Source organism: Triticum urartu, chromosome 7A (genome assembly GCF_056163025.1).
Source record: "Triticum urartu cultivar PI428250 chromosome 7A, HENAU_Tu73, whole genome shotgun sequence".
NCBI classification, from domain to species: Eukaryota; Viridiplantae; Streptophyta; class Magnoliopsida; order Poales; family Poaceae; genus Triticum; species Triticum urartu.
This window is the reverse complement of record NC_141879.1, coordinates 72229112-72239897: the sequence shown is the minus strand read 5'-3', so window position 1 is coordinate 72239897 and position 10786 is coordinate 72229112. Positions and strand designations below refer to the sequence as shown.

The 10786-nt window shown below is 49.3% G+C and overlaps 1 protein-coding gene across 1 annotated transcript; it reads left to right on the top strand.

Moving 5' to 3' along the window:
- Positions 1–550: 550 nt before the first annotated feature.
- On the top strand, positions 551–3775 carry LOC147957902 (zinc finger BED domain-containing protein RICESLEEPER 2-like). Its single transcript, XM_087535355.1, has 5 exons — positions 551–868; positions 1034–2090; positions 2418–3440; positions 3527–3621; positions 3692–3775. The coding sequence occupies exons 1-5, from the start codon at positions 551–553 to the stop codon at positions 3773–3775; spliced, it is 2577 nt and encodes an 858-aa protein (XP_087391481.1).
- The last annotated feature ends 7011 nt before the right edge of the window (positions 3776–10786 follow it).

The following is a 10786-nucleotide window of genomic DNA, read 5'->3' as shown; positions in this document are numbered from 1 at the left end:
GCGCCTCCCCTGGTTTCTCGCCGAACGTGACGAGCACGAGCAGGTACCTCCTTCCTTTCCTATCTATAGCCGCAGCTCTCTGAACTAGTACGTGTGTGATGGATCAATGGATGGATGGATCGATGGATGTGCTCATGTAGCTGTTCCTTCCCAAACCCTAGCCGTGTCTAAACTAGCATGCATGACGCATCTGATTTATTGATGGATGCATGGATGGATCGATGGATGTAATCATGTAGATGTAGGGCTAGATGGATGGATCATGGATGGATGTATTATAGTCTGTAGGGCTAGATGTAGCAGATCCGGATGGATGGATCATGGATGGATGGAGTTGTAGGGTAGAATGGATGGATAGATCAAAATTTTCATTGATTCCATGTGTAATTAGTTTTCTGCTGTTGATGATCTACTTGATGTAGCATAGCAGCTTGAAAAAAAATCTACTTGCTTGGAAAATTACATTGACTCCATATGTAATTAGTTTACTGTTGTTGATGATTGACTGTTTGTTGTTTGCTGATGTGTGCAGACGCCTATCGTCGCAACAATGGACAAGGAAAAGGGGAAGGCGAATGGGAAGGAGAAGGAGAAAGAGAGGACCTTGGACTCCATTATGAAGAGCAAGGTGCCGGTCTCGGGGATGCAGAAGGGGAATGGGAAGGGCAATGCAGCAGCTACTACGCGGCTGCCGAGGAAGCTCGCAAATGATTGCAGCAATGCCCCAATCGCTGAGTTGTTGTATAGGGTAAAAAAGAAACCTCCGCCTCGACGTCTCCCTGACCCCGCCGGCGCTGGTGTGTGTGCTGCAATCACCGCTGCCTCCGGCTCCGCAAACTACTATGAGAAGGAGGCTACATCTTCCCAGGTATGTATGTGCCAAATATATATTTGTGCAAGCTCATGTATGTGCTGTTTTTGCTTTTTGAAAGTCAAATTTATGTGTGCCCATGCTCATATGTGCTGTTTTTGGTACCCAAATGTCAAATATATGTGTGTCCAAGCTCATGTGTGTGTTGTTTTTGTGTGCTAGGCAATGGAGCATGATAAGCAAGCAGAGGAGGATCATGAAGAGGTGGAAGAGGACGAGGAGGAGGACGGGGAAGAGCAAGATACTTTGTTTGAGGTGCCGCTCGGGGCTGGTGACAAATCAGATTCAGATGGGTTTGTGGATAGTGAAGAAGAAGCCTTCGAAGGTGATGACATGTCCGAGGATGGTCTAGGCCTTGGTCCTACGCCTCAAGAGCAAGAAACCGTACTTCTTAGTTCGAGTGAGGATGAAGCAAGAAAAGCGCAACGAAAGAGTGCCAAGAAGCGAAGAGGTCAAGCTCCTTCGAGGTTGAGGTCGGCTGTTTGGACCTTCTTTCATAAGGTAGAGGTGCCATCGAAAGAAGGTTTGATGGAGTTGAAGGCACAATGTAATTATTGTGACAATCAATATGCATATGTCCAAGGTGGAAGCACCTCATCCATGGGAAGACATATGGACACATGTAAGAATTACAAGGACAAGGTTAATAGGGATCTCATCCAAGCTACTCTGTTTTTTAGAAAAACCAATGCAACAACAAGTGGTCCAGCTATCCAATGCATTGAGTATGATAAGGACCTCATCAAGGAGGTCATGGCAAAGATGATTTGCGTCCATGAGTACTCATTTAGAATGGTTGAACATAAATGGTTCAACATTCTCATGAAGTGCTTGAATCCAAACTATCAACCTATTGGAAGGAAGGCAATAAGAGCTGAATGCATGAGGGTTTTCAAGAAAGAAAGGGAGTTGCTTCAAGTTGCCCTAAAGGATGTGGACTTCATTAGTCTGACAACCGACTTGTGGACTAGCAACCAGACCATATCATATATGTGTGTGGTTGCACACTTTATAGATAAGGATTGGAAGATGCAAACACGTGTTCTTTCTTTCATAGATTTGGATCCTCCTCACTCCGGGCATGTGATTTCAGATGCTATCTATGAGTGTGTGACTGAATGGAAGATAGAGAAGAAAATTATATCTATCACACTAGACAATGCTTCAAACAATGATGTTGCGGTCAGAGGTTTGAAGGCAAAGTTTGCTGTTCGGAGAGGTATATACTTGCTGTTTTTGTTGTACATATGTTCATATACTTGCTGTTTTGGTTGAATATATGGTCATATTCTTGCTGTTTTTGTAGTACATATGCTTTGTTTGTCCATCACACTAGACAATGCTTCAAATATATGGTTATATGCTTGCTGTTTTTGTTCTACATATGTTCATATACTTGCTATTTTGGTTCAATATATGGTCATATTCTTGCTGTTTTTGTAGTACATATGCTTTGTTTGTCCAAATAATGATATTTTGGTTTAACATGCTCATATGTGTGCTGTTTTGGTTGAATATATTGTCATATGCTTGCTATTTTTTGTAGGTACGGGCTTTGAAGCCAAATATTTCCATGTCCGTTGTTGTGCACACATTATCAACTTGGTGGTGCAAGATGGGACAACCATCATGGCCCCTTTGATAGAGAATTTGAGAGAGACGGTTAAGTATTTCAAGAAGTCACCGAGTCGCCTCCACAAGTTTGTTGAGACTTGCAAAATATTGGGTGTTGAGGTTGGCAACCATTTGCATCTTGATTGTGTCACGCGGTGGAGTTCAACGTACCAGATGCTTGATACAGCCTGCCCGTATAGGGAAGCCTTGTCCTCTTATGCAGCTTCAAATGCCAACTATCAATGGGAGCCGGAAAAAGAAGAATGGGACAAGTTTGAAGTTATTAAGCCATTGCTCCTCTCTTTATCTCGTGTGACAACTGCGTTTTCAGGGCAATTATATCCCACCTCCAACATATTCTACCCTCACATTGTCAGCATCAAGATTGCTTTGAGAAAAGCCATGGCTCATGATGATGAATGCTACAAGAAAATGGGTGATGCAATGATGGATAAATTTGACAAGTATTGGGATGAGCCGAACAATGTCATGGTGCTTGCTACCATCTTGGACCCAAGGTACAAGATGAGGTATGTTGAGTGGTGCTATCACCAAATGTATGCTGTGGGGAAAGCAAATACTGAGAAGAATATTGTGCGCGGAGAGTTGGACACATTGTATGAGAAGTTTGTTGCGAAAAATAAGCAAGCTGGAGAAAGAGCTAGTGGATCATCAGCCAAGAACAATTGCAACACAAGTACCTCGATGCCACTTATGGATTGTGAGTTTCAGTCCTTCTTATCAGCAACTTCATCAACACCATCAAAAAGTGAGCTTAGAAACTATCTAGATGACTTGAATGAGGCAATGAATCCTATGTTCAATCTTCTTGATTGGTGGAGGGTGAATGCACCTAGATACCCCGTATTGGCAATGATGGCAAAGAGGTTCTTGACTGTCCCGGCTACCTCCGTGTCTTCGGAATCAACTTTTAGCACGGGTGGAAGAGTTTTAGGTATGTCTACTTGTTACATTGGATGTTAACTTGTTAACTTGTCATCCTATCTTTGAACTTAGATATGTCTACTTGTGTGGTTTTAGATGACTACAGGAGTTCTTTGAAACCAGAAATGGTGGAAGCCTTGGTGTGCGGTGCTAGTTATATCAAAGGTTCTCACAAGGACTTCAATGTGGTGGTATGACTCCTCTCTTTTCTTCTATGCTTTCTGTCTATTTCTTGTATGTGGCTAACTTCCAAATAATTAGGAGAGAGATGAAGATGAGGAGGACGATGTTGAGAATATCAAGTTGCCCAAGATTGTTGATGTGGGGGATAACAACAATTGGTAACTATTCTTTTGACATGTTTCAGTTTTCATATCTTTACATGATCCCAATATGTTTCCAAATCTGTGTTACATGTAGATAATCGTCATGTTGGTGTTGCTCTTGCTACTTTGAAGATGGATGTCTACATGATCTTGTCATGTGGATTGTTGAGGTCAACGTGATCGTCTCGAGCCATTTCTTTTGTTGTCATGAACTTCGAATTATGTGTTTGTTGTGATGAACTTTGGATTATGTGTTTGTTGTGATGAACTACGGTCCTTGAATGATGTTGTGATGAACTACGGTCCTATTGTTTCGCTGTCAACATTTTCTCAGTTTTTATGTCAATACTTGATGCTTTGCTGTGGAAGCTTTGTGCTATGCAAAAAATTTCGTGTGGCTGTCAATATTTGATGCTTTGCTGTGTAAAGTTCAAAGGAAGTGCTGTCCAAAATTCAATAGATGAAAGCTTATTTTTCATTTCTATGACCTTTTGTTAAAACAATAGATTGCTGAATGTTCCACTTTTAGCAATATAAACTTTTTGTTTTTCAAAATATGGGTTTAATTGCTGCAAAAAAAATCAAAACTGGACTATATACAGAGGTTCTGTACTTTTGGGGGCAAATGGCTTGCGAGCCGGCTCGGTCTGAGCCGAGCCATAGCTGAAGCGAGCCGAGCCGCCTGAGGTCGGCTCGTTGGCTGAGCGAGCCGAGCCGAGCCGAGCCGCTCCGGAGCGAGCCAAAGCCAGGCTCGGATCAAGCTCGGCTCGGCTCGGCTCGTGTCCAGTCCTAGTGGTGCGGTGCGGGGCTCGCCCTCCTTGCCATGGCGCGGTGCGGCTCTCATTCCCCGGCTCCAACCTTCTTCCCCGACGTCTTGGGGTCCTTCCTGGCATGGCCCCACTCCCGTCGCGCGTTGGCTCGCGGCTGTGAGGCCGGGCACGAAGCGGGGTGTTTAGGCGGCGGCTCTAGGATACTCTACCCAGATACAATCGATGGTGGTTGGCGGCGTCTTGGGAGTCGGCCAATGGCGCTGGAGGGTGGTGGTGGCGCGTCGGGATGGGTGTCCTTGGGTTGCATCTGGTCGAGTGCGGGTGGCATGTAGGCAAGGCTCCGGCTGTCCGGTGGTGCGGGGGTGGCATGCAGGGAGAAATCCTGATGGGGTACTGGGTACCTCCGCTGATCTCTGGTCAGATCTACTCAGACCTGGCCCCTTGGTCGACAGCGGGTGGGATGGCAGCAAACTTCTAGTTTGCAGCAACGGCGTACGTGGTGGCGGTCCACGGTGGTGGTGCAGGGCGGTTCAAGGCAGCAGCCGGACAAGCTCCAACGTCCGGCTGTTGGCGAGCTGCTTGTGTGGATGCCCCTGGTTCCACTCGTGGCAGCAGGTTATGGCAATTCGGGCACCTCCTGTCATTGGACGTGTGTCTGGTACCTACCGGATGCAGATACAGGCCGGGAGCCGAGTTGGGCGTTGCAGGGGGTGATGTAAGGAGAGGTCCCGGGAGTGATGGGTGGCGCCGATGCGGTCGGGCGGCCCTTCACCGGCAGGGGTGCTCGGTGTCGACATGGTCTGCCCTGGCTTCACCTCTTCTCCGACCTGCTGGCTCCCCGATCGAACTGGTTTTTTCGGTCTTTGTGGCCTTGTAGGTGGTCGAAGCATGCCGCTCAGTGCATTGGTTGCAGCTATGGAGGGCATACGGTCCGTATTGTTCCTTGGGCGGCAGCCCGGGTGGTGGGAGCTGCGGTGCTCGTGAGCTAAACTCGCACCTCAGGTGCGAACGGTTAGCGGCCATGGCCGCATGGGCGGCCTTGTGGGCCCGTGGCTGGCGTTTTGACGATCTGTGGCGGTGAAGGAGTTTTTTGCCGTGGTGAAAACCCTATCTGGCTTGGCCAGGCCGACGGAGGTGGCGCTCGTGGACGTCGTCATCTTTTTTAAGTCTTCCTTTTCCTTTCTCGTGCTCCGGATGAAAATCTAGATCTTTGGATCGGGGGTGGCAATGCTTTGGTGTTGTGTGTGTCCTTCCTGAAGGCACCGTTTTGAGGCTTCCAGTTCATCGTCTTTCAGCTTCACCTTTTCACGGGTTCTCCAGGAAGAGCTCCGGCGGCTCTACTAATTTATGTCGATCCGGGTAGTGTTATTGTAGGCCTTTGGCACGTATGTACCTGGTCTTGAGTGTGTCAGTGTGTTGGTGTGTTTAGCCTTTTTTAATAGGTGATTCTTACGTACGGCCAGATGAAAATATGTACTCTTAGGGCATCTTCAATGACGACCCGTAAATTTCCTCTTGAGGCCGCCAACCAACGCTGCCTGCGTACATTTCAAACACGTTTTCGACAAACCCGGTGAAATTCATGCAAACACAACGGATTTCATCTAAACCAGACAAAATTCATTACATTCTGGACATATTTTAATTAAAATAGCTAAAATTATGGGCACGCCAGCCGCGCTAAGCTCTATTCTTACGACACGGATAAACTACACTAGTCTACGGCCGGCCGCGGAAAACCATATTGTCTTCCTCACGTTCGGCAGCCAGCTTGTCGGACTGCCTTGAGCCCCAGAGGTATATTTCCCCCCGTATCTTCCCTATGTTCGGCTGCGCTGCTCATCGGGGTGGCAAAGGGGGTGCTTCTGTCGGAGGGGATTGGGGGCTCCGCATCCGTGAAGCCGATGCGAGGGTCGACGATGGTCAGCTTTGAACCGGGCAAGACACGGGTTGTGTACGCCGGCGTCGCCTTGGCCGTGGCCTCCCATGTCCTACTTCTTCTCGATGACCTCGGCGGGCGTAGACGTTCAGGGCGCCGCGTCGCCGACCTCCATTGGCATGGCGTGGTCATAGACACGTTGATGGCAGACGGCGCGAGCAAGAGCATCATAGTAGGAGCGGTGCGACACGGCATTGTCCACTCCTCGGCGAGCCGGCTTGCAGCGGCGAGTTTGTGGAACGACGCGCCAGCTATGAGCTAGCCCGCTGCCGCTTGGAAAGTCAACGGAGACGGAGCACATAGTTGCCTGGCTCTTATCCGACGGGCTCGGCGGGCCACCCAGCCAGCTTGTATTCTGAAAAACTCGCCTTTCTGCTCACAGGATGCCATGGAGTTTGTGAAAAAATCATGTGCAAGGAGGAGATGGAAGCGGAGAGTGGTATGATTTTTCTCGGCGTCTGGCATCGTATAAATAGCATGGGGACGGCCGGAGCCAACCAGCGTTGTCTTCAATGATGAGAGGCTCGCGAACGAATGTGTGGTCGGAGTAGGTTTCTTCGCACACGCGTGGGTTTTAATGGAGGAAGACATGCAATCTATGACCGTTTGAATGCGGTGAGAAGGCGTGTTCAGTCGGGCGAGCAGCGGGTAGCGCTCTCTCAGCCGGTGCGCCAGTTCAATGCCGGTAGTGAGAGGTTGCACACCGCTTCAATGCCGGTAGTGAGAGATCGTGTCCATCTGCGCCGCCCTCTTGTCCGGTCAAATCGCGTGCATCAATGCCGACCGCAGCGTGCTGTGGGCCAGCATGAATGTGACGCGGCAAGCGGCACAACTCGTGGGATGAAAGTGCGTGAGACGCGAGTCAACGGTTTTACGTGGGTCAGGGTGGTCAGAAAAAGACGTGGCTGCTATCCAGATGCCTGCAAAGATCCACATTTGTTTTTGGTTTGCAGTTGAATGGTTTCTACGATCCAGACAATATGGTGTAGATGTATGTGGCCGGTTTGAGAGCTGGAGATGTCTGCTAGACCTATATTTTGATTAGTGGAGTGGAACACTCGGTTTGTGACCCTACGTGGCAGTCATAAGGACAACCCAATGCCTTCCCACGCGAGTACACGCGTATCAGCAAACTACTGCTGTACCACTGCCCTGTGGGCCAGTAACGATGGACAGGGCCCACCTGTAAAACAGAAGAGACAAGAAAACAAGCTATATAATAAGAGCATTTACAGCTGGACTTTGCAAATCCGGCTCATTAAATGCCATGGAAGCGATTGTGCGCGTCCGTGTACAATGACTAGTCATGCCTTAAATTTGCCATTCCGCATTCGCCTCTCACATTTCATCCCCTAAATTCATACAAAGTATGCAGAGAAATCCTATGTACTACATACTACGTATTGTCCTAGCTAGTCTTCGTCGTCGAAGATGTCCACGACGACAGTGCCGGGTGCCGGCTGGACGGGCGGGGAGGAGGACTCCGACTCATCCTTCTCCTGCTCGACCTCATCCATGTAGGCAAGTATCTCCGCTTCCTCCGCAGCTTGTTGCGCCTCCATCTCCTGCCGGTGATGGCATCTTGTGTCCGCAGCCAACTCTGACTGATCGGAATTGAGGATGGCCTGCTGCTCCGCCTGCAGATCCTCTTTGCTAGCGTTCCCCACACCCCCCTCCTCCTCAAAGTCGTCCTCCTCGTCCTCCTCCACCACCACCACCTCCTCCTCCGACTCCTCCTCCGGATCCACTGCATCCGGAGGTAGCCCCGCGGCAATCCGGGCTTCGCGCCCAGCACGGATCTGCTCAAGGAGCTCGAGCTGGCGCTCCGGCGTTAGAAATGGCTCGCTCCTGACCTGGCGGTGTGGAGGCATGGCTACTACACGGACGGGTGGAGTAGAAAGTGGCGGCGACGACGGACAGGAGGAGGAAAATGTGGATGGATGGCAGGGTTTCTTTGCCGTCGGTCGGCTTAAATAGCCGGGCAAGGCACTACACGGCCTGCCGAAGCTGCGCCATGCGGCGCCACCGATTCGACGGAGGAGACGAGTTTCGAACCACTGGGTTTGAGGGTGTTTCAGGTTAGGACCCCTTCGTCAACCCGACGTGACGGGTGTGCATGGATGTCCCTATATCCGTCTTATATTTGGACTGAATATGAGGGGTGTCGATCAGCCTGGGCGTTTGAGGCTCATTTAAGACGTTTGTTCGGGTTGAAAAAAATGTGACCGGTCAGTGTTCAGACGGCCCGTCCACGCGTATGAGATGGATTTGAGACGCCTGACTGTAGATGCTCTAAGAAAGGTACATGGTTCATACGACGTAGGCGGCTTCGCAAATTGGACTGGCTAGCTGTGCGTCGAGTTTCTCTTGTCCTCGTGTTATTGTCCATCTTCCTTTCCTGGTCTCCCCCTTTCACTGTATTATTTCCTGTAGTGGAGTTGTAATCTCTGAATTCATAGCCACTTTCATGATCTTGTACTGGAATCCTAACAATGCGCCGGTGCTTAAAAACAGCAATGCATACACCACATATACTGCTGAAGGTGTGCTGAAGGTGGTTTGTCTCAAGTGCTGAAGAAAAGGAAGAAGCGAAAGTATCCTTCTAAGCTCGAGCTCAAATGAGCTTGAATAAACAGTTAAATTGATTAAAAAATCTGACATTTGTTTTTGGTAAATTCTGATAAATGTTCCAAGTATTTGTAAGTTTTCATCATAAGTTCACATTCATGAAAGGCGTGGCAAAAAAAAAATCCAGTGCTCCAGAATGCTTTCAAAAGTTGCATTTTAAAGTATCGATTCTGTTTTTTTGTCACACCTTCCATGAGTGTGATCTCATGATGAAAATTTATAAGCACTTAGAAAAACTGTTAAATTTTATCAAAAAGATATTTTTAAAAAATTTCAATTTTACTATTCATCCGAGCTCATTTGAGCTCAGATGGTCCACGTGCTGGACACCATAACACACATATATAAACGCACGCCCCTGCAAAAGGCATCTTCATCATAAAATAATCAGTTTGGCCACGCCTAAAATTTGTCTTTTAAGTTTTGTTTGAAACTGAGTATTCGGGTCCTCATGAAAGCTGTGTCTGCAATTAGCGTGTAATCACGCTCACGACCCAATCATATTTCCTTTTACCCGGGTAGAGACCTAGCGGCCATTTTCATCGCCCTCCTTCCCCACTCTACCACCACCGCCTCCAGCACACATGTCATTTGGTGTACGCCCGGGTGTTGTCTAGCGGCGGCGGGCCCTTGCTTCTGCGCGCGGTTGTTTCTCTCCCATGGAGCCTCAGTGCTGCGTCCGCAATGGTCTTGCGCGTAGCGTCGTGCTTCACCGGCGCTCAGTCTTGTTGGGCGGCCTCTACGTCATTCGGTGCTGGGCAGAGGGTCGTCGCGTGGCCATGTGCCCTTCTGGCTATAGGGTGAGTTGGCGTCGGGCATCCCTGCGTGGCGCAGGTGGTGGATCCAGACGGTGGCGCTCCTCGGGCTCACTCCGGTTTGTCATCTTCTTGGTGTGGCTATGGCGTGCGCGGCCAGATCCGGCAGGCCCCTGCTCAGATCTATTGGGTGGCGCCTATTTTCTGCTCCTTGGCGGCAGATCAGGCTTCCACCCTTGGTCTTTGCGTGCGCTCGGCGTGGTGGCACTTTGTGTTGCACTTGGTGGTGCCGGGAGCTCCCCGGTGTTGTTGTGGCCGGCATGGTGACATGCCAGGTACACAATTGGTCACCTCTTCCTCCGCCTATCGGTCGGTGCCGTTGCGCGGGTCGGTATCTCCTTGGCCTACAGATGTCAGCCATGGATGTGGCTTGCTCCTGACGAGTGTGTTAAGTTATAGGCTTAAGTTGTAACGTGACAATATGTAATGTGTGCGTGTTTGTACGTTGAGTTTATTGTATCTAGGCAGGTTGTTAGGATAGATAGATCCTCTCTTGTATAGCCTTGGAGTATGGATCAAGCTACAACAACCTAGTCGCATCATGTAACCTATTGCCTATATAAACACGCACGCGTCCGTGCTGAGAGCACACGCTTCCAATCCGAGTTCTTTCATGGTAATCAGAGCCATCCTCGAACACATCCATGGCAGCGTCATCTTCAAGCTCCTTCCCGTCCTCGCCATTCATGCACGCCGCCACCGAGAAGCTGACAAAGGGCAACCAAGCCCTGTGGCGCGCGACGGTGCTCTCGGCCATCCGTGGAGCGCAGATGGCCAAGTACCTTGACGTCGAGCAGCAGCCACCTCCCATGCAGATCGATGTGACGTCCTCCGATGGCAAGATGACGGTAAAAGCGTCGAACCCTGAATTCCAAACC

Excerpts from the sequence above, each read along its gene's own strand:
- LOC147957902 (XM_087535355.1), top strand. The coding sequence starts at position 551 with ATGGACAAGGAAAAGGGGAAGGCGAATGGGAAGGAGAAGGAGAAAGAG. Across the intron at positions 2,091-2,417 it reads AAAGTTTGCTGTTCGGAGAG|GTACGGGCTTTGAAGCCAAA; the intron begins GTATATACTTGC and ends TATTTTTTGTAG. Across the intron at positions 3,441-3,526 it reads CACGGGTGGAAGAGTTTTAG|ATGACTACAGGAGTTCTTTG; the intron begins GTATGTCTACTT and ends GTGTGGTTTTAG.